The sequence below is a fragment of the Salmo salar genome, chromosome ssa26 (genome assembly GCF_905237065.1).
Source record: "Salmo salar chromosome ssa26, Ssal_v3.1, whole genome shotgun sequence".
In the NCBI taxonomy this organism is placed as follows: domain Eukaryota; kingdom Metazoa; phylum Chordata; class Actinopteri; order Salmoniformes; family Salmonidae; genus Salmo; species Salmo salar.
This window is the reverse complement of record NC_059467.1, coordinates 28898223-28921252: the sequence shown is the minus strand read 5'-3', so window position 1 is coordinate 28921252 and position 23030 is coordinate 28898223. Positions and strand designations below refer to the sequence as shown.

General features: G+C 42.6%; 1 protein-coding gene across 1 annotated transcript in view; it reads left to right on the top strand.

Moving 5' to 3' along the window:
* LOC106587588 (TOX high mobility group box family member 3) overlaps positions 1-16314 on the top strand; it is a 69539-nt gene extending 53225 nt beyond the window's left edge. Inside the window, exons 3-7 of the mRNA XM_014176114.2 lie at positions 2839-3081; positions 10347-10607; positions 11067-11297; positions 11956-12036; positions 13957-16314. Of these exons, the coding sequence (XP_014031589.1) occupies positions 2839-3081; positions 10347-10607; positions 11067-11297; positions 11956-12036; positions 13957-14814 (1674 nt within the window). The 3' untranslated portion in view covers positions 14815-16314. The remainder of the gene's footprint in view (positions 1-2838; positions 3082-10346; positions 10608-11066; positions 11298-11955; positions 12037-13956) is intronic.
* Positions 16315-23030: the final 6716 nt, after the last annotated feature.

Below are 23030 nucleotides of genomic sequence, written 5' to 3'. Positions count from 1 at the left end.
AAATACACTACACGTTTAACATTTCCTGCATTGCAGGAAAGTTCTCTGTAACATGATCATTGGGATCATTCCAGAGTTGTTGTCATGCCCTGACCCGAGAGAGAGGGTTTGTTTCTCTATGTGGTTAGGTCAGGGTGTGGGGTGGACATTCTATGTTTTGTATTTCTTTGTGTTGGGCCGAGTATGGTTCCTAACCAGAGGCAGCTGTCTATTGTTGTCTCTGATTAGGAACCATACTTAGGCAGCCTTTTTTCCACCTATGTTTGTGGGATCTTAATTTTGTATTGCTTTGTGTGCCTACAGAACGTGCCGGTCGTATTTTCTTTGTGCATTACTTTTTATTCGTGTTCTGAGTAAATAAATCACAAGATGAACATATTCTACGCTGCACCTTGGTCGACTCCTTTTGACGAACGTTACAGAAGATCCCACCACAAAAAGACCAAGCAGCATGGGCAGGATGACTGGACCTGGGAGGAGATCCTGGATGGGGCAGGACCTTGGACAAGGCCGGGAGAGTATCGCTGCCCGCCGGAGGAGATAGAGGCAGCAAAGGCGGAACGGCGATACTGGGAAGAACGGCTAGGCAAGCAACAGGAGGCCGAGAGGCAGCGGCAAAACAAATTGGTGGGGGGCACACGGGTAGATTGGCTAAGGCGGTTTTAAGACCTGAGCAAACTCCTTGTGCTTACCGTGGGGAGCGAGTGACCGAGCAAGCACCGTGTTATGCGGTGATGTGCACTGTGTCACCAGTGCGCACTCACAGCCCGGTGCGCTCGGTGCAAGCTCCTCACCGTTGCCGTGCTAGAGTTGGCCGTCAGCCAGGAAGAAGTGCGCCGGCTCAGCGTATCTGGTCTCCAGTGCGTCTCTACGGCCCAGGTTATCCTGTGCCTGCTCTACGCACAGTACCCCCGTTCACCAGCGCAGCACAGTTCGTCTTGTACCAGCGCCCCGCCCGTGCTGGGCTACAGTGACCATCCAGCCAGGACGGGGTGTGCCAGCCCTGAGCTCCAGACCTCCGGTGCGCCTCAGCGGCCCAGTGTGCCCTGTGCCTGCTCTGCGCACCCAGTCTCCTGTGCGTCTCCCCAGTCCGGTGACACCGGTTCCAGCTCCACGTAGGAAGCCTTCAGTGATGACCAATGGTCCCATGCCTCCAGTGATAATCCATGGCCCGGAGCATGTAGGGATGATCCATGGCACGAAGCCTCCAGTGATGATCCATGGCCCGGAGCCTGTAGGGATGATCCATGGCACGAAGCCTCCAGTGATAATCCATGGCCCGGAGCCTCCAGTGATGATCCATGGCACAAAGCCTCCAGTGATGATCCATGGCGCGGAACCAGTAGTGAAGATCCATGGCACGAAGCCTGCAGCGACGGTCCCCAGTCCGGAACCTACAGAGACGCTCTCCAGTCCGGAGCCTCCAGCGACGCTCTCCAGTCCGGAGCCTCCAGCGATGCTCTCCAGTCCGGAGCCTCCAGCGATGCTCTCCAGTCCGGAGCCTCCAGCGACGCTCTCTAGTCCGGAGCCTCCAGCGACGCTCTCCAGTCCGGAGCCTCCAGCGACGCTCTCCAGTCCGGAGCCTCCAGCGACGCTCCCCAGTCCGGAGCCTCCAGCGACGCTCCTCAGTCCGGAGCCTCCAGCGACACTCCCCAGTCCGGAGCCTCCAGCGACACTCCCCAGTCCGGAGCCTCCAGCGACGGTATGCAGCCCGGAGTCTTCAGCGGCGGTCAGCAGCCCCGAGTCTTCAGCGGCGGTCTGCATCCCCGAGTCTTCAGCGACGGTCTGCAACCCCGAGTCTTCAGCGGCGGCCTGCAGCCCCGAGTCTTCAGCGGCAGTCTGCATCCCCGAGTCTTCAGCGACGGTCTGCAGCCACGAGTCTTCAGCGGCGGCCTGCAGCCCAGAGTCTTCAGCGGTGGTCGGCAGTTCAGAGCCTCCGGCGCTGATCCACGGTTTGGTTCCTCCGGCGACACAGAAGTGGGGGGATCAGCGGGCGGTGTGGGGGCTACGCCCCGAACCAGAGCCGCCGCCAAGTATAGATGCCCACCCGGACCCTCCCCTATAGGTTCAAGTTTGCGGCCGCACCTTTGGGGGGGGGTACTGTCACGCCCTGACCTGAGAGAGAGGGTTTGTTTCTCTATGTGGTTAGGTCAGGGTGTGGGGTGGGCATTCTATGTTTTGTATTTCTTTGTGTTGGGCGGAGTATGGTTCCTAACCAGAGGCAGCTGTCTATCGTTGTCTCTGATTAGGAACCATACTTAGGCAGCCTTTTTTTGGGGATCTTATTTTTGTATTGCTTTGTGTGCCTACAGAACGTGACGGTCGTATTTTCTTTGTTCATTACTTTTTATTCGTGTTCTGAGTAAATAAATCACAAGATTAACATATTCCACGCTGCACCTTGGTCGACTCCTTTTGACGAACGTTACAGTTGTGGACATGTATTCTTTCTTTGATACGTTCTTCTGGCCTGCACCTGATAAATTGGATGTTCATATTTTTCTATTATTTCCATGAATTATAATCCACATAATAATTCACATTTCCTGTTGCTGCAGGATTATTTTCCTGCTGTAACAAACTGGCTCAAATTAAGATCTTACATCTGCAGATAGTTTTAGCTAAATGTCATTATAAAGTATCTAGGCTTGTAGCGACAGTACACATACATTGATCATAAATTAATCCATTGATGTGACAGTGTGCTTTTCCTTCCTTTTTCTCGCTCAGCCAACTTTCACTACTAGTTTCCTATACAGTACAGATGATCTGTATTTATTCGTAAACATGAATCCAATGATATGACCGTGTTCTTCCCTCTCCCTATCTGCTCTCTAGACATTCCACACCCCCAGCCTGGGAGACGAGGAGTTTGAGATCCCTCCCATCACCCCTCCTCCAGAGACAGAGTCTGGCTTGGGCCTATCGGATGTGGACTCCCCCTTCCCGGGGCACCCGCTCCAGCACAGGGGACCCTTCACCCCCCAGTTCCCCCCTCAGAGCCTTGAGCTGCCCTCCATCACCATCTCACGCAACCTCATGGACCAGGAGGGGCTCTCCAGTATCAACGGCCTGCCATTGGTGAGTACTAGACTGGACCAACACTTAGGGTTGAGGGGTTTAATAGATACTACGGTCACATGCATAGGCATCAAGTACAGCGTGCAATTAGGTCATGCACCTCTTCAATAATTATAGGGGTAGGGCGGGTATAAGGTGTCAATCTGATAGATCTGTTAATGCACAGAGAAAATAGAGTACCAAGCACCAACACTTGGGTACAGGATCAAGGTGCTGTCATATAAACAGGTCAGGAGAGCGCATGTGACCATTACAGTATGATCTGAGTACCAGGAGAATACCCTTACCCTTTATTAGGCCATAGAGTAACCTTCACTGCACTCAGTGCACACCTCCAGTTGTTACTGCATCTGGCACAGCATCTGGCCCGTTTATAAAGCTGGAGGATGGAATAGTATCACAATGCTAGCTAGACAATGGTCGCAGTATGTAAATACTGAATTCTGTTTGGGTTTATAAAGGAAAAACAAAGCCTACCAAAATAACCCTATTTGTAATAGGAAAATATATTAATGGATCATGGGCATGATGGCACAATGTATTTTTTCCCCCACAGGGAGTGGTGAAAGTGAGTCCCCAAAAAGTGCCACTGTTTCATGGGTCCGTATACAGTATTATCGATGTTGGTTCCAGAAACTCTGTTCTGTAGATGCTGATGCATCATTCTGTTCTGTCCTGTCCCCTCCACTGTCACATGATGTGTTTCCATGCCTTTATCTACATGTTGTTATGTTCAGAGCCTGAATGCACTCAGTCAACTGACAGACAGAGCTTTGTTTGAGTTCAGAATCCCAGGTTTTGTATTTGGTTAAATAACACAATGCTACTAGAATTAACCTTTCGGTGTGAGTACTTAGAAAGGGAGTCAATGAATGGATCTCCAGCTTAGCCTTCCTGTCCATTGATGTGGATGAGAATGTGGAATGGTTCCGGAACCCGGTAAACACTTTCTTTATGTTGATAGAGTTCTATGTTATAGATTCAAAACATTTTGATAGAAAAAGCATTCTTAAATGCCATTGAGGATGAAATGCATTGAGGAGGAAATGTGGAAATGTCACTTGCTGTGAGATGATGATATTGATGCTGTGTTTTTTGTGGCTGAACTGCAAAAAAATCATTACATTGAACAAAAATATCATGACAGTTTTAGCCATATTATCCATGTAAAAATGTATTTCAGACCCCCCACTTTTAAACCAGACACATATGGTGAATCGCATATGATATTACAGAATATATATTTACGTTCCGATATGGGCAGGCACTAGAACATTTTATTGCCTTTTTTCCTCCATTCCATGCTGCTGGCATGTAAAATAATTGCAGCTTTTAAAATATCTGTGCTGCATAAGCGAGCCCCGGAAGGCTTTTGCCTAAAGAATTTTCATTTCATGGTCAGTTAAGCTTTTTTACATCTGGAGAAGAAACGGAACCTTGACACAATTACGGTCCTGACTGTTCTCACGACTTGGTGGAGGATTAGATTTGATTCTCCAACATTATTCCTCTTTAACACCATTTGCATGGCTCATGTCTCTGATTGTAAGGAGACTCTATTAAAACTACAGGGAAAGAATGTGAGGTTTCTGCTCCTTTGCCTTGTGGCATTGTCACTGGGAGACTGTTGCACACTGCTCTGCTCCTTTATCACTCAGCAAACATTGTGCCACAGACAGAAAGGCAGAAAGGCTTACCGACCGTGAACTCCATCCATTATGTTCTGGATATGGGATTGATCCCCAAAAGTCCTGAACACAGAGACAATGCAGGGAAATTACATTGATCTATGCCATTGTCTTTGGTTTGAGATTTGAAAAGGGTTGAGGGAAGTAACTATTTTAATTAACTATATAGTGTTTATAAAAGTGTAATTACGTTTTAGGTTTATTTTGTCAGTGGAATGACATTGGGGGACAACATTATGTAGACTACACTGATGTGTATCTCTTATTTGAAACGTCTGCAAGGACATATAAATAAACCATGCAAATAAACCATAGTAAATACGTTTCCCAACCAGCCACAGTTTTCATATTCCCCAAATAGTTTTCTCTGTTCTCTTAGCTCTGTGGCAGTGGGTAATTCGGAACTGTGATAGCCTCTCGCTACACCACCATGACAGAAAAAACAAACCAATGCGTGTACAATGTACCTGTACTATTTTCAAATCCCCCTCCATGTAGTTGCTCTGCCAAGTGTTCCACTAATTCCCTTCCCCTAATGCTCCATGTATGTCTAGCAAATTGGCCACAGATGCTATGGTTCTACAAAGAGAAATACATTTCTGTGGGCTGCAGACAGTCAGAAACGGCTGGCAGAAAGCAAGTCATTATTTATTTAATCTGCTCTCCTAACAAGCTTCTGACTGTCATTTGTGTCTCGCAGCATGTGTCCTCCTGATTTGTGATTTGGTCTCTGTCAATAGTGCCAAATACTATTGGAGGTGGAACTGCCAGTATCTATTTATTTAGAGCTCCCTTCATTCATTCTCTCTCTCTCTCTCTCTCTCTCTCTCTCTCTCTCTCTCTCTCTCTCTCTCTCTCTCTCTCTCTCTCTCTCTCTCTCTCTCTCTCTCTCTCTCTCTCTCTCTCTCTCTCTCTCTCTCTCTCTCCGATGCACTGCACAGGCCTCTGGGTGCTATTTCAGAAAATCTCCTTGTCTTCTCTACTGTATCTTTGCACAGAATTAGACTTTTCCCGTGTTTCCTCCCTTGTAAGAAAGTAAAAGCATGGGTGGATATGGCTGTCTATAAAAAGGTCCCTTCTATGTGTCATATCTTCATAATTGGATTAGAAATAGCCCAAATATCCCACTTGAGTAGAAATTAATATGGAGTAAAATGTATCTTTCTAGGTTTGTTGCCAAAAATTGATGCAGAGATGCATGTTTATTGTATTTACATGAATACATACTGACTATTGGCCAAAGTCTAGTCAGTAGGAATCTAATCTGAATCATTTGTGCTACATTCACCCTAATGACTTATTACACACAAACATTTACCCAGCTAGACTAGTACATTCATCCACAGTTGTTTTGCTCTATAGCCAACACCCAGCAATGCCATGCAATTGGGTCTGACCTGGGGATTTGTAGCTGACTGTATGTACAGTATGGTTAATTACACCCTGATAGTGTACAGATAGTCTATGAATGTAATCCCCTAGATTCTGACCCATCACAAACCACTGTGTCTTGAATAAAATGGAAAATATGACCAGTGTTGCAGAAACAATGTTTTTTTTTACACTCTCTTATCTTCCTTCCAAGCTGAGTAGCACTGACATCAGTTGTACATCAATTTCAGAGAGTGGATTTTTTTGTAATTTTTTTCTTCGTCCTGTTTCTTTTCTCTTTTTACTTTCAGCCAGACAGATGTTGTGACATATTGGGTCAGTCAGAAATGAAAGATATTCATGCAGGCATGCAATACTTGTAATGAAGTCTCAACCTGACCTTCTGTATGATTGATTCTGTAATTTAGTTTTCTCAGGCAGCCAGCGCTTGAAATGAAATGATATCATGTTGAACAACTTTTAAATACCCACAGTGCACCGGGGAAAATGGGGGAAGGTTGTGGAAGGGAAGAATTTGTTTTTGGGCTTGGGGGTTGGATAGAGAGGGGTTAGTCAGTGGACGGACTGTGACTGTGTATATGCACAGCAGTATAACGTGAGGTTTGTTAAAGCCAGAGACAGGAGAGAGGAGTCGAAAAACAATTTATCTTCATACTATTATAGCCTTTACCAGCATTCTAAATTCCATTTTTCTCATTTGGCTTAAGCACCAAGTTTCTGCGGCCAGGTAGCCGAAAAGGGAGTAAGAAAATAAGATGTACCCGTTTAAAAGCACATGCAATAAAGGACTATGTGCAGAGGACTGATAAACTATCTTTAATAGGACTGACCTTTCATGCTGGCGAAAGTTACTGGGGGATTCATCCTTATAATTACCATATAGATGATTTTACCCCTCTTCTGCAATGGAACATTTCCAAGAGCCTCTGTCGTTGATTGAAGGGAAATTGAACTTGTTAACATTCTTTTCAGCCTGTTACGGCTCACACAGTGCCACTGGTAATAAATTTCCCACCTCCCCAAATTCTGATTCCAATATCTTCAAGAACAGACCGAAGGCTCTTTTCATTGACATCACTGCTATTGAGATTTTATCTCTGGTACTTCTGAATGAGTAATATTGCATTTTCAGTCCAGCTGCTGTGTTTATTAGCCAGTGTGTTGTGGAAGGGTCTCGGCTATTGTTGGGTTTTTTATTGCATCTTATACATAGTTGTTTGGATGCTTTGGTGCAGGGGAGAGGATAGGATGTGTAGTCAAAGCCAACAACCTTCTATCAAACAAGCCAATATACTTGTGACGGCTTGACAGGTACACATGACTTGCTGTGTATCATTTTGCTGCTGGCTCCTTGAGCTTGAGGTTTTTTAAAAGGCATAGATGTTGAGAGACTCCATCTCAATATTTCCATCACAAGCCTTATTGATTGGAGAGTAGATTGCATAGACTCTGGGTTTACTTGTGGTGTTTGATACACATGTCCATGTATACACACACACACACACACACACACACACACACACACACACACACACACACACACACACACACACACACACACACGTTGGATGGAGCCTGATAGGGGAGAGAAGAGAAGGGATTGGCTTGTCACATCTGGCCACTGTGCATTCGAGATAAGGACTTATTTACAGATTTATGATGACTATCAAGCTATCTTCTTAGATGTCTGCTGTGACTGCAGACAATATCTGCGTCCCAAAGGCACCCTATTCCCTACATAGTGCACTTTGGGCCCTGGTTAAAAGTATACACTATATAAAGAATAGGGTGCCATTTGGGATGCAGCCAATATTCCAATTAAAATGCAAATGAGAGGACAGAAGGACATAAATTAACAGACTTGTTGCAGATTCACACATTACAATCACAGCCACTGTAGCTGGAAATGATGTATTTCCTTTTTCACGGACTAGTATTATCCAGGGGTGTTTTGATAGCATGGTTAACATAGATGTGTTAACATTAGGCCTAAGCTAGGGTATGTTCGCCTACTCTATAATCACTAACTCCTCTTCGGAGGACAAAAGTAACTTTGTTTGTACAGCTTTTTTGTTACAAACAGCATATATGTTACACACATTTTACATACATGGTACTTTTTTAACACAGTAGTTACATAGCAAATATATCGTTTTTTCATATAGATTACATTAATCACTCACTCTTTTAGGTAAATAGTTGTGAGCTGTAAAGAGCCGTAGATGTATTTATAGTCACCAGTCCAGTTTATTAGATTATACCACTATAGTCTGTTTAGCAATCTGGGTTATGTGATATTATTGTAACACTAGTGTAAGCTATTTCACCACAAACCCATTTACAAAAAGGCCAGCTATCACTAAAGCCAGCAAACACAAGATACATTTTGAAAGGCAAACGATCTTTGAATAGGGCAGGGACATTATGAAGAAAACTCAACATTTGACACAAATGGCAGGATGTGTCATTGCTCTAAGTGATATTGCATCATTGTGATATTGTGTAGAAGTGTTGAAATGTTGTTACATAGATAGTCATGGCTAAAGAGCTCAGTGTGATGCTCTCAATGAGCAGAGAGTCATTCTGAGAGCACTCACTTCCTGTAGCTCACTACTGGAGGTGACAATGAGACTTGCACATCAAGTGGAACAGTTTCAAACTGAAGATATGTAAATCAACATTACATCGCTATCCCATTGCTCAAGTTTATTTCACCATTTATTCAAAGAGCGAATTGAATGGTTGGCATGTTTTATTTAACCATTTATTCAAAGAGAGAATTTAATGATTTGCATCATCAGAAAAATATGTCTATAAATTGTATTCTATTGCATCTCTGGTGGAGTATTTCTATGTAAATATTGAATACAATTCTGCCTTGTACTGTTTTATGATAAGTAGTAGACATGGCATATGAGAAAGATGGGAGACATGGATTGTAAATTCAATATGTTTCTGTTCTGAGAAGGTGTTTGAATATTGTTTTGAAGACAGGGTTGGTAAGGTTCTCTCAATAAAGCAAGGTGTGTGGGTATATGATGTGTTGATGTTGGGAGATATGGAGTTTGTGCTGCTGCTGAATACCAGATGGATGTTACTCAGGGAGAACACACGAACACACACATACACACACCACACAAACACACACACCTCCCAAACAAATCACATTTTTGTTGTGTTCGGTTATTTTTCACTATTCCCTGTCAGCTCTGCTGCACTGCTGATCATTCTCCCCTCTGAGAGAATGGCAGGCCATGTAATTTCATCCTCAGTGCAATCAATGCAAACACCTACCTCTCCCTCTCTTTACACAAAGAGCTTTTGAAAACCATAATGTTTTATCTGGAAAATATATTAGAAAATATGAAGATGGTATGATATACCCACAACGGTATAAAGAGGAAGAAAAATGCCCATGACATGCCAATCATATCCCTTCAGCCAGTTGATTTATAGAGTTGATTATATATAAATATTTTTTCACTCTTTGGCAGTTAAAGTATGATCTATGAAACCTGCCAGCAGATAGCATTTAATCTCTAAACATACTGGAGGAGGTATCGTTTTGTGCCCCCATCTGCCAGCCAGGGGAAATGTATAACCTTCAAAATGTCAGACTTCACAGAAATGTATAGCATTTTTATTTGTTGCATGGGCATTAAATCCAAAATGTCTTCGGGGTAGTCATTGTGCATACAAATGTTTTTGTCCTGGCATTTGAGGTTATGTAGCTTAACCATCTCAAGGGTGCTAACTCAGTCCATTATACACCAGGGTATGAGCATTCAAAGCTGTGCCACAGATTTCCATACAATAGAGTGTTGTGAACCGTATCAATTGAGCTGTGAAGCCATCTATTAATGGCAGATCGAACTGGCACTCAGGTTTCAAGATAATTCATCATAGTTGATAATGGGAGACGTTAAAGACCCAGGGCCATGTGTTATGTTATGTGATGCATTGTGGCCATGTGACAGTCTGGAAGAATGTGATCAGATTCTTTTACTGCTATGCTCTGGTCCAATATATGTTTGTGCTGTATAGCCAAGTCCTACTTGGTTGTGATGACAAACAAATGGCTATATAGCACAAACAGATCTGGGACCAGGCTACAGATACAGTACAGTCTCTTAAAAGATGCTGTCATATTTACTGACTTTTCCCTCTCTTTCTCCTCTGATTCAGAACATGCAGGGCCACCTCCGCCAGTACCCCCCTAACCCCGCCATGGTCATGAGATCCATCATCAGCATGAACAACCCCAATGGTATGATGTCCCGGAACCAGCTGACCACCATCAACCAGTCCCAGCTCAGTGCCCAGCTGGGCCTGAACATGACAGGACCCAAAATCCCCCATACTTCGCCCTCACCACCAGCCAGCAAGTCGGCCACGCCCTCACCCTCCAGCTCTATCAACGAGGACGACCAAGACCAGGACAATAGGGTGAGTGAGGAAAACTCTATGAAAGGGCCTTAAATAAAAACACATTTTAAAGAAGGCTGCACTAAGACTGTGCTCACTTTAGTGTGAAATAGACCTGATTGAATAGCACAGTGATTGCTTGATATTCATATACATTTGTTGAGGGTGGTTGTGTTAGTAAAGTGTCACATGCACATTTGGGCTCCTGAGTGGCGCAGCATCTCAGTGCAAGCGGCGTCACAGCAGTCCCTGGTTTGAATCCAGGCTGCATCACATCAGGCCGTGATTGAGAGTCCCATAGGGCGGCGCACAATTGGCCCAGCGTCGTCCAGGTTTGGCCGGGGTAGGCCGTCTTTGTAAATAAGAATTTGTTCTTAACTGACTTGCCTAGTTTAACAAAATAAAATTCCTTTGGCACTACAACAAGTTACCGTTGAATTACATTCATCTGTCTAAACCAGATCACTCTTCTTGTAACAGGTAATGGCAGGAGAGAAGCGCCCAGCACCAGATGCTGGGAAGAAGCCCAAGACCCCCAAGAAGAAGAAGAAGAAGGACCCCAACGAGCCCCAGAAGCCAGTTTCAGCCTACGCCCTGTTCTTCAGAGATACACAGGCCGCCATTAAGGGTCAAAACCCCAACGCCACCTTTGGAGAGGTTTCCAAGATAGTGGCCTCCATGTGGGATGGCTTGGGAGAGGAACAGAAGCAGGTAATCCATCACTATTTGTCAGAGCAGTCCTACACTATGACGTTTACACCACTGGGTCTGCATTCACAAAGGCTGTGTTTACACAGGCAGCCCAATTCAGATTTTTTTTCTCATTAATTGGTCTTTTGACCAATCTGAAAAAGATCTGATGTGATTGGTCAAAAGACCAATTAGTGGAAGAAAAAACAAATCTGAATTGGGATGCCTGTGTAAACGCAGCCATAGCACCTCAGACTAGGAGAGCTGATATAGAATCAGTTTAGCCTTTTAGATCATACTGAATACGATTATATATGAACAGGCCAGGGGAGACTTACCAGATCCTGAATGAGCACTTCTACTCTGAGATGCTTTGTGAATACGGGCCCTTGAATTTTATATCTGATTGGGAAGCAAATGCATGATGATCAGTAATTAGCAGTAATTGCTCTAAAGGGATGCATGAAGTCAGATTGTATAATTTCTCCCGCCCGCTCTTTTCCCAATCAATATGTGGAGAGCTACAGAAATAAATAGATGAATATAGACATCAAAAATAGAAGGCTTTTTAGTCTGTTATATTGTGCTGCCTATGCCTGCATTTAGATGTTGTATCTCTTTACAGAGTGATCCTTTGTTTGTCACCTGTCATTCACTCCTGTCGGTCTTGTCATAACAGGGCTATAAAAGCAAAACAGAGGCTGCTAAAAAGGAATATTTAAAAGCCCTCGCTGCCTACCGCGCCAGCCTGGTTTCAAAGGTGAGACACTGCTTTCACTTTTCACCCAACAGAAGTGTGAACTGCTGGAAAGAAGCCCAAGACCCCTACTTTTATTTCTGACTTTCTGACTGTTATATTTTTGATTTGACTTGATTATTATTGATATTTGTACTGCAGTGTTGAGAAGCGCTTGCAAGGAAGCATTTCACTGTACCGTTTATACATGCAGTATTCTGTGCATGTGACAAATAAACATTGATTTGATTTTAATTTAATTGTGACAAGTAGTAAACTTACAGTTGATGTCGGAAGTTTACATACACTTAGGTTGGAGTCATTAAAACTCATTTTTCAACCACTCCACAAATTTCTTGTTAACAAACTATAGTTTTGGCAAGTCGGTTAGGACATCTACTTTGTGCATGACACAAGTCATTGTTCCAACAATTGTTTACAGACAGATTATTTCACTTATAATTCACTGTATCACAATTCCAGTGGGTCAGAAGTTTACATACACTAAGTTGGCTGTGCCTTTAAACAGCTTGGAAAATTCCAGAAAATTATGTCATGACTTTAGAAACTTCTGATAGGCTAATTGACATCATTTGAGTCAATTGGATGTGTACCTGTGGATGTATTTCAAGGCATACCTTCAAACTCAGTGCCTCTTTGCTTGACATCAGGGGAAAATCAAAAGAAATCAGCCAAGACCTCAGAAAAACGCCTGTAGACCTCCACAAGTCTGGTTCATCCTTGGGAGCAATTTCCAAATGCCTGAAGGTACCACGTTCATCTGTACAAACAATAGTACGCAAGCATGAACACCATGGGACCACGCAGCCGTCATACCGCTCAGGAAGGACACGTTCTGTCTCCTAGAGATGAACGTCCTTTGTGCGAAAAGTGCAAATCAATCCCAGAACAACAGCAAAGGACCTCGTGAAGATGCTGGAGGAAACAGGTACAAAAGTATCTATATCCACAGTAAAACAAGTCCTATATCGACATAACTTGAACGGCCACTCGGCAAAGAAGAAGCTACTGCTCCAAAACCGCCATAAAAAAAAGCCAGACTACGGTTTTCAACTGCACATGGGGACAAAGTTCGTACTTTTTGGAGAAATGTCCTCTGGTCTGATGAAACAAAAATAGAACTGTTTGGCCATAATGACCATCGCTATGTCTGGTGCACTTCACAAAATAGATGGCATCATGAGGAATGAAAATTATCTCAAAACATTAGTCAGGAAGTTGAAGCTTGGTTGCAAATGGGTCTTCCAAATGGACAATGACCCCAAGCATACTTCCAAAGTAGTGGCAAAAAAGCCCTGACCTCAATCCTATAGAACATGTGTGGGCAGAACTGAAAAAGCATGTGCGAGCAAGGAGGACTACAAACCTGACTCAGTTAAACCAGCTCTGTCAGGAGGAATGGGCCAAAATTCACCTAACTTATTGTGGGAAGCTTGTGAAAGGCTACCTGAAACGTTTGACTCAAGTTAAACAACTTAAAGGCAATGCTACCAAATACTAATTGAGTGTATATAAACTTCTGACCCACTGGGAATGTGATGTAAGAAATAAAAGCTGAAATAAATCATTCTCTTTACTATTATTCTGACATTTGACATTCTTAAAATAAAGTGGTGATCCTAACTGACCTAAGACAGGGAATTTTACTAGGATTAAATGTCAGGAATTGTGGAAAACTGAGTTTAAATGTATTTGGCTAAGGTGTATGTAAACTTCCGACTTCAACTGTAGATTTTCAAATGTTCCTACATGAGCTGCATCAACTTCCTGAATCTTTTCAAGATTACAATCTTAGAAAAGTAAGAGGCTTTATAGCTTTAAGTTGTTACCTCAGGCTATTGTCGAAATAAACATATTTGTTTAGTGAGTAAGTCTAGTGTCCATTCCTAGTCTGTATCTAACATCCTGTTGTTTCGCTTCCAGGCTGCCCAGGAATCAGCAGAGGCTCAGACCATCCGTTCAGTCCAGCAGACGCTGGCCTCCACCAGCCTGTCCCCAGGTCTGATGCTGCCTTCGCCACTCTCCCAGCACCCGTCCATGTCCTCCATGTCCTCCATGGCCCAGGCTCTCCAGAACGGCATGCCACGGGCCATCGCCCCCAAGCCGCTGCAGATGAGGCTGGGGGGCAACCAGATCGTGACCTCGGTGACGGTGCAGCACCAGAACATGCCCAACGGTGTGCCATCCCAGCTGCTGAACCAGATGGGTGGAGGTGGTGGAGGAGGGGCCATGGTGGCCGGAGCCCAGCCCACGGCCGTGTCCCAGATGAGCCCGCCCATGCAGGGTGGCGTGGGGGGGCACATGCAGCAGCTGCAGCAGCAGCAGACACAGCAGCAGCAGATGCAGCAACACCTGCAGCACCACCAGATGCAGCAGCAGCAGATGCACCACCAGCAGATCCAGCAGCAGATGCAGCATCAGCATTTCCAGCACCACCTCCAGCAGCAGCTGCAGCAACACAACATGCAGCAACAGCAGCAGCAACAACAACAACAGCAGCAGCAGCAGCAGCAGAGGCATGACATGCAGCAACAGCAACTGCAACTCCACCAGATGCAGATGCAGCAGCTCCACCAGCAGCAGATGCAGCAGCATCTCCAACAACAGCAGCAACAGCAACAGCACCAGTCCCAGTGTTCCCCACCACAGCACTCACCCAGCACGCCTCAATCAGTGGGGGGCTCCGCCTCAATGGGCAGTCCCCAACCCGCCCCCCAGCAGCCACACCCCTCCCAGATCCAGGCCCACGCCCAGGTTCTGTCCCAGGTCTCCATCTACTGAGCCAAATGAATGGAAGATATCTATCTTATCTCAAAGAAGAGGAATAGAAATAAAAGCATAATTTCCACATTGCTTTTCTAAGTTACACTTAAGAAGTGTGTAAGAATTAGAATGTTTTACAAAGAACTTGTCCATTGTTATAGACGGATATGAATACCTACGTAGATATGTAAAGGGGCAGATACCTTAGCTGGATTTTGTCTATAAAATAGGCTGCGCTATGAGGAAAAGTCGGTAGGCAAATGCCCATTGATTGTTTATTGTTTGTTTGTTTGTCTTTCTCTGCTCAATAGTCAATTCAAAACTGACTTTGGGCACATTTGTGAAAAGACTGGTATACCTGACTCACACAGGGGAAGGAATGCCCTGTTTTTATTTAACGATAGAGCTTTATTTATGAGGTCAAAGTTGTCAGTTCAGCTCAACTACTGGACACATTGAATGGATTTCAACAGGCATTTTTTGCAGCTCTAACCTCTCCCAGAGAAGAACACCTGAACTGAATGACTTACAGGTACAATACTGGAGACCAGTAATCCACACATTAAACTTGTTTCCACACTGTCCATTATATTATGAGACTTTCTACCTTTTTCCCATTTTTCTCTTGCTCTACATTCCTGCAGATGTAACTGTTTAACAAATTGCCTAAGGGAAATTCTCCATTAAACCATCATGCATTTCAGGCCAATGTGATATCTGAGCGCATTCATCCTATGGCATGAAGGCAAGAGACAATATCTTAAGGAAAAAGGGAACTGAAAAATGTCTTGGGGATGGAGGATTGTGGGGGTTGCTGGATGGAGGGATGGAGGAATGAACAGACTGAGAGACATAAACTGCCATAAGATAATTTATGTCATCATATGTCATCAAACTGTAAATGTAACCTACTGTAAGTGTTTTGTAGAGTTGGGGACCTCCTCTTTCCACTAAAATACCCATTTGCTCAAAACGTGTGTTTAAAACTGACACTCCAAAAAAATCCTCCTTTTATGTATTTGTTTTTACCTCAGATGTTTAATAATTAAATTATGTTTTTTTTTGGTGTGATAAAGGGGATATTTTATGGTAAATGAAAAATTCCACGATCAAGGTTGATGGTTTCATGATTGATTGATGTATTTTTACACTACGTACTCCTTGATACTACAAAACGTATCAAAAGTAAGAAGAAGTAGCAGAGACACTTTGTTGCACTGTCAGAGCTAATTGAAAAGGCAATGGGGGTATTTTCTTGCCAGATGAAGTGATATATCCATGATGAAAAGTTGTACATTTTTCATATCACCTGTTGTAAAGTTTTAATATGTGAGGCTGTAATTAAAACATTGGTAAAAATGACCTGTATGATTACTATATCACGTAGTGCATTTCTGCTCTTTTATACTTTTTTATGAGTTATAATAGCATCAATTCATTTGTTTGTATTTTGCTTACAGATAAAAATCCAACTGATTTTTGAAAACTGTCCATAGAATAAATACATTTCAGTATGAATATTCTACTTGTTTTTGAGCTCTTAATAGGACATTTAATGTAACATTTGAGCTTAAATGAAAACAACCAGAGACATTCCATCTATTATATGATACTAGCCATACTTTTGTATGACGTCTCCTTATTGTTAGCTATTGAAAAGTTTAAAGAGAAAAACAATATTTATGTATATAATTATTTCAAGATAATAATAAAAAAAGAGATTTGTATGCTTTGTATGGAGTAACTAAGACGTATAATATAATAATAATAACGATGCAGGGATATAAAACCTACTTTTCATGTTGCCATTATTATAGTGTGTATATGTTTCTCTGTGATTTCAACATGGAGTACCAACCATTGTAACTGTGTCAAACAAACAGTGTTGAGACTGGGAAGAGTCAGCATGTAACTGGTGCTTGTCTCAATAACAGTCCTCATTCTCACTGACAAATGTTTTGGATTCTGACTCTTTCTTCACCAGGAACTAACCGTTTCGTACCACCACATATTAACTACTTCATTTCTAAGATAGCCTATCCTCAGGGGGCTCTGAGCTTACATCAACATGGTGAGTGAGTGGGGGAGGGAAGGCTGGTAAACAGTAATTATCATATATCCACAATGAGCAGCAAAGCCATTAGACTATGTAGGGGGGAGGGACATTTATGTTAAACCAATTGTAAAATATATCTGGACCTGTAAAAGAATTGTGAAATAAAAGTCATGCATATTTTATATCGCTGATTTATATAATTTTCAAATTGTGGCTTTGTATTCAATTAGTTAGTTTGAAAAGGCATTTATAATTTCGGTTTTGAGGGCTGGCTGCTTTTGCTTAGTCTGTAGTGATTGGCTCTTCATCTCTGTGTGGAGCAACGAAGTCCATTTCTCCGTCCGGCGTGATTAATTGCAGCATCTGTCCTGTCAGAAGGCAGTAGTGAAGAGGTCCGCAGAAACTGCAAATAAGCTCTGGCAATAGTCTAAAAGCGCTTATGATGAAATGAAAATTAAAAACAGCAAGTGCCGTCCATGACCTGAATCTTAATAGGAGGGACGTGGGGGGGAAGGAATGAGAGAAAATGTAGAGTGGGGTGTCCATGGCGACCAAACACATGCTTAAAAACACAGTAATGAGGCGGAGGGAAATGGCTAATATTATTCTGAACAGATTCACGACGGAGCTTTCATTAATAATGCATGGAGCTCCTTGTTATTCCATAACCCCACAGCACGGTCACTGTGTGGACAAATATCTCACAGCCAGGGATGGGAGTTTTGGGACTGTTCAATAAAAAGGTTACAGATTTATTTTCAAAACATTGTTAGTAGCCTACATCCTCAACATACATTTTAAATGATTAGTTGAGTAAGTCTTCTTTGGGAGACTGACTGGATTAGATTTAAGATCTAGCTGAATATATTTCATTTGCTTTCAGTGGACTTCCATTGAGGTTTTCTGCAGGCATTTCCACTACATCATAACCAGTGTATTTATCTACATTTGCAGAAGTAGGCAAGTGCAAAATTTATAATAAATGATTCCTCCTCACAATTTGGCCGTTTTGATAACAAACATAACATAATAATAAGTAATATGTTAGGCTATATCAGGGATGGGCAACATTTGAAGGCCCTCTGATAGATTTCCACCAAAAAAAACCTCAGTCGGGGTCTCAACTTACTGTTACAAGTTAGAATCGTAAAATACAGAAGGTGCCATTTCAAAATGTGGCTGTGCATCACCAGTTTTTCTCTTGTTATGTCAGTCACTGATGGTCACTCAATTAGCCCATGTCAGCTAATTTGTTTTCGATTGGTAAGTTATTCTAGCGGCCAGCTATCTAAACTTAATAAATTATGGTTAAATTACCGACCGGAGGCCCCCATTGATTTTGTTAGTCAGTCTTACTCAGATATCATATCAAAAACTGCAACCATTTCTCTCCACCCTATGGCAAAATGTGTAGAATCTTTGTAAATTAGCTGTAAAACATCACATTTCCCCCCCCCCAACCCATTGCAAAATAAGTAGAATTGCATGAAATGTTGCAAATTCACTCCGCCCTATGGCAAAATGTGTAGAATTGCAGCAAACTTGCTTTAAAACTACAAAATTGTCTCTACGCCCGATGTCAAAATGTGCAGAAATTAACTAAAAAAAATGTCTCTGTTCTCTCAAGGGGAGGGGCTGCTAAAATGTTTTGCTCGCAACTGCTGCCCCTCATGATGCGTTCAGATTTTTTGTGGCCCCTACCACCATCAAAGTTGTCCAACTCTGGGCTATATACTTCATGCATAACCTGAGCTAGTTGCCTTCATCCTTATTCGGGTCTTATGCCTCATATGCTTGGCGTTGTGTTAGAGGAAGCCTGAGGAGCCAGACAAGGAACCTGTATGATCCCTATATTTTAATGATTTATTTGGGTCCTGTGTTTTCCTGTTCAATGCACAGATACAATGTAGCCATAACAATAGCCCTGCTGCTACTGACTCCTAGTCCCCCAAACACCCAGACCCACATAGGCTTGGACCATACCCCACACCCAAGCTACAGCCAATATCTGTGTCTGGACTTGGACTCCAACTCCGGTATGCAGAGTTACTGACCTGACACTTTGCCCATCAAAACTATGTCTAATTTAAAAAGCACGCAGCCTTTGGGTGTGTCTGAAATTGCACCCTATTCCCTTTATACAGATGCAGGATCTTAATTTGATCACCCTTTTGCAGGAGAACTTTCCTGCAATAGAGGAAATGTAAAACGTGTAGTGTATTTGAGGTTTAAAAAGGCTTCTGAAGTTTGTAAATTCACCTTGATTTCAGATTTGATTTTCCCTTACAAAAAATGCATTAACCTCTGATAAAATGTCAGTTAATTATAATCCACATAATAATTCACAACGCTGTAGGATTAGTTTCCTGCTGTAGCAAACTGTCTCAAATTAAGATCATACATCTGTAGTGCACTACTTTTGACCAGAGCCCTATGCGAACCCTGGTCAAAAATTATTTTCCTGCTGTAGCAAACTGGCTCAAATTAAGATCCTACATCTGTAGTACAATACTTTTGACTAGAGCCCTATGCGAACCCTGGTCAAAAATAGTACACTATATAGTATTAAATAGAACGTTGCGGCCCCGCCCGCATGTAGAGAAAACAACCCATGGTTACCTAATTGGGTCACAGCAAACACGTGACCTATTTCAAACACAATTTTATTTGTGTCTGCTTGTTTTAGTCAATTACAAAACTACATTTAAGAAAAATACATGTCTAAAGATTACTTTTCAACATTGCCTGCTCCCAAGCGTTCTCACTACCTAGAAAAACGTAATATTGTAGGGCCTCCCTCATGCCCCATTTTGTGATGGCGCTAACCGTAGCCACGCAAGTCAAAAACAACAACACAAACAAACGGACTATAAAGCTACAAGTAGTGAGTGGAGTTACAAACGGACTATACTAAACGAGATAAATGTCTTACCTGTGATTAAATGTTTTCCCTACTGTGTTTCCTGACACCGGGTCCCCACAATTTCCCAGTCTTCCACATTGAAAACCTGAAGACACAGCACTCTTCTCGCAGGGTCTATTTCCCTACGTGGGATTTTTTTACCTGGTTACATTGACCAGCACAGCAGCTTTTAGGCATTTGTTGTTATTTCTGTATAACAAAAAATCTACGCCAAAGTTGGCTCTTTTACAATGGGTCAATGGGAAAGAATGTTTGTTTTCCCCAATTTGTGGGCGAGGTCGAGGGGAATATCGACTCGGGGTATAGAGAATTGGCTGCCATTTCAGATTCTGCCTTTAACTCCTAACACCTGGTCCTGGAGAGATGACAGTTGACCCTCCAAGTCCAATGGCAAAGCTTTGTTTAAGGGAACCGTTAAGCTCACACTGGTGATCTTTGTTTAGAGAACTATTGACCCCATGGTTCAATGATGAACTTTGTTTAGGGGGGCTCGCTGACTCTTCAGGTTTTGGGAAGATGAATTCTTGACTCCCCTGACCAATGGTAATCTTTGTTTAGGGAACTTTTGATCCAGCAGACCATGGATGGACATAGTTGAGATGATAAGCAACCTCTCAGGATGATAAGACTAATTTAGTGTCTGTGGGAAGCTTGTGATAACCCCATACAACCCCTGTAAAACTTTCACTGATATGTATCCATGATGTTAGTGTGTGGCATTTGCATTTTATTATCGCTATAATGAATTTAGACATACAAAAAAATATATAATGCCTTGGGTTAGGGTCCTTTGCACTGTTTTTTGTAAAGCAAAATAAACCACAGCATTAGTTTGCCGTGTTGGTAGTATAACCAGCACATTGAAACCTAGCACACACACATACACACACAGGACACACACTTGCACACACACATTCTCAATCATTGGTGACAGTGATTCAGTCTTTAGGCTCATCCCCTCTTTTGTTGAATTCAGTGAATGTAAGGCTGAACTGGCCACTTTACTGACCCTGGTTGGTCTGAGATTCATGCTATGTCACACTATATCACAGGCCTGCTATTTGCGTTAGTTTACCATACAAATATAAAATACCATATCTAGAGGGCTACCCAGCTCCAGACGTGATTTAAAGGTTTGTAATCAGACAATAATGTAGGCTTACAAACATCCTTACTAACCCAGCGTAGAGGCTACCTCCTGAAATAGAACCAAATACAAACTGGAAATCCACTCTGACAGTATACATTGAGCATACAAAACATTAGGAATACAGTTGAAGTCGTAAGTTTACAGACACTTAGGTTGGAGTCATTACAACTCGTTTTTCAACCACTCCACACATTTCCTGTTAATTAACAAACTATAGTTTGGCAAGTCGGTTAGGACATCTACTTTGTGCATGACACAAGTCATTGTTCCAACAATTGTTTACAGACAGATTATTTCACTTATAATTCACTGTATCACAATTCCAGTGGGTCAGAAGTACACATACACTAAGTTGGCTGTGCCTTTAAACAGCTTGGAAAATTCCAGAAAATGATGTCATGACTTTAGAAGTTTCTGATAGGCTAATTGGCATAATTTGAGTCAATTGGAGGTGTACCTGTGGATGTATTTCAAGGCCTACCTTCAAACTCAGTGCCTCTTTGCTTGACATCATGGGGAAATCTAAAGAAATTAGCCAAGACCTCAGAATAAAAATGGTAGACCTCCACAAGTCTGGTTCGTCCTTGGGAGCAATTTCCAAACGCCTGAAGGTACCACAATCATCTGTACAAACAATAGTACGCAAGTATAAACACTATTGGACCACGCAGCCGTCATACCACTCAGGAAGGAGACACGTTCTGTCTCTTAGAGATGAATGTACTGTGGTGTGAAAAGTGCAAATCAATCCCAGAACAACAGCAAAGGACCTTGTGTAGATGCAGGAGGAAACAGGTACAAAGTATCTATATCCACAGTAAAATTAGTCATATATCGACATAACCTGAAAGGCCGCTCAGCAAAGAAGAAACCACTGCTCAAAAACCGCCATAAAAAAGCCAAACTACGGTTTGCAACTGCACATGGGACAAAGATCATACTTTTTGGAGAAATGTCCTCTGGTCTGATCATGTTGTGAGGGTGCTTTGCTGCAGGAGGGACTGGTGCACTTCACAAAATAGATGGCATCATGAGGGATGAAAATTATGTGGATATATTGAAGCAACATCTCACGACATCAGTCAAGAAGTTAATGCTTGGTCACAAATGGGTATTCCAAATGGACTATGACCCCAAGCATACTTCCAATGTTGTGGCAAAATGGCTTAAGGACAACAAAGTCAAGGTATTGGAGTGGCCATCACAAAGCCCTGACCTCTGTCTCATAGAAAATGTGTGGGCAGAACTGAAAAAGTGTGTGCGAGCAAGGAGGCCTACAAACCTGACCCAGTTACACCAGCTCTGTCAGGAGGAATGGGCCAAAATTCACCCAACTTATTGTGGGAAGCTTGTGGAAGGCTACCTGAAATGTTTGACCCAAGTTAAAACAACTTAAAGGCAATGCTACCAAATACTAATTGAGTGTATGTAAACTTCTGACCCACTGGGAATCTGATGAAAGAAATAAAAGCTGAAATAAATTATTCTCTCTACTATTATTCTGACATTTGACATTCTTAAAATAAAGTGGGGATCCTAATTGACCTAAGACAGGGAATTCTTACTAGGATTAAATGTCAGGAATTGTGAAAAACTGAGTTTAAATGTATTTGGTATGTAAACTTCTGACTTCAACTGTACCTGCTCTTTCCATGACTTAGACTGACCAGGTGAATCCAGTTGAAAGCTATGATCCCTTATTGATGTGACTTGTTAAATCCACTTCAAATCAGTGTAGATGATGAGGAGGATACAAGTTAATCTCTTACATCTAGATGTGCCGCTAGCGGAACGCCTCGCCAATATCCAATGATAGAGCGTGGCGCGAATTACAAACACCTCAGAAATCCAAAAACGTCCATTTTTCAAACATATGACTATTTTACACCATTTTAAAGACAAGTCTCCTTTATCTAACCACATTGTTCGATTTCAAAAAGGCTTTACAACGAAAGCAAAACATTAGATTATGTCAGGAGAGTACCCAGCCAGAAATAATCACACACCCATTTTTCAAGCTAGCATATAATGTCACAAAAACCAAAACCACAGCTAAATGCAGCACTAACCTTTGATGATCTTCATCAGATGACACTCCTATGACA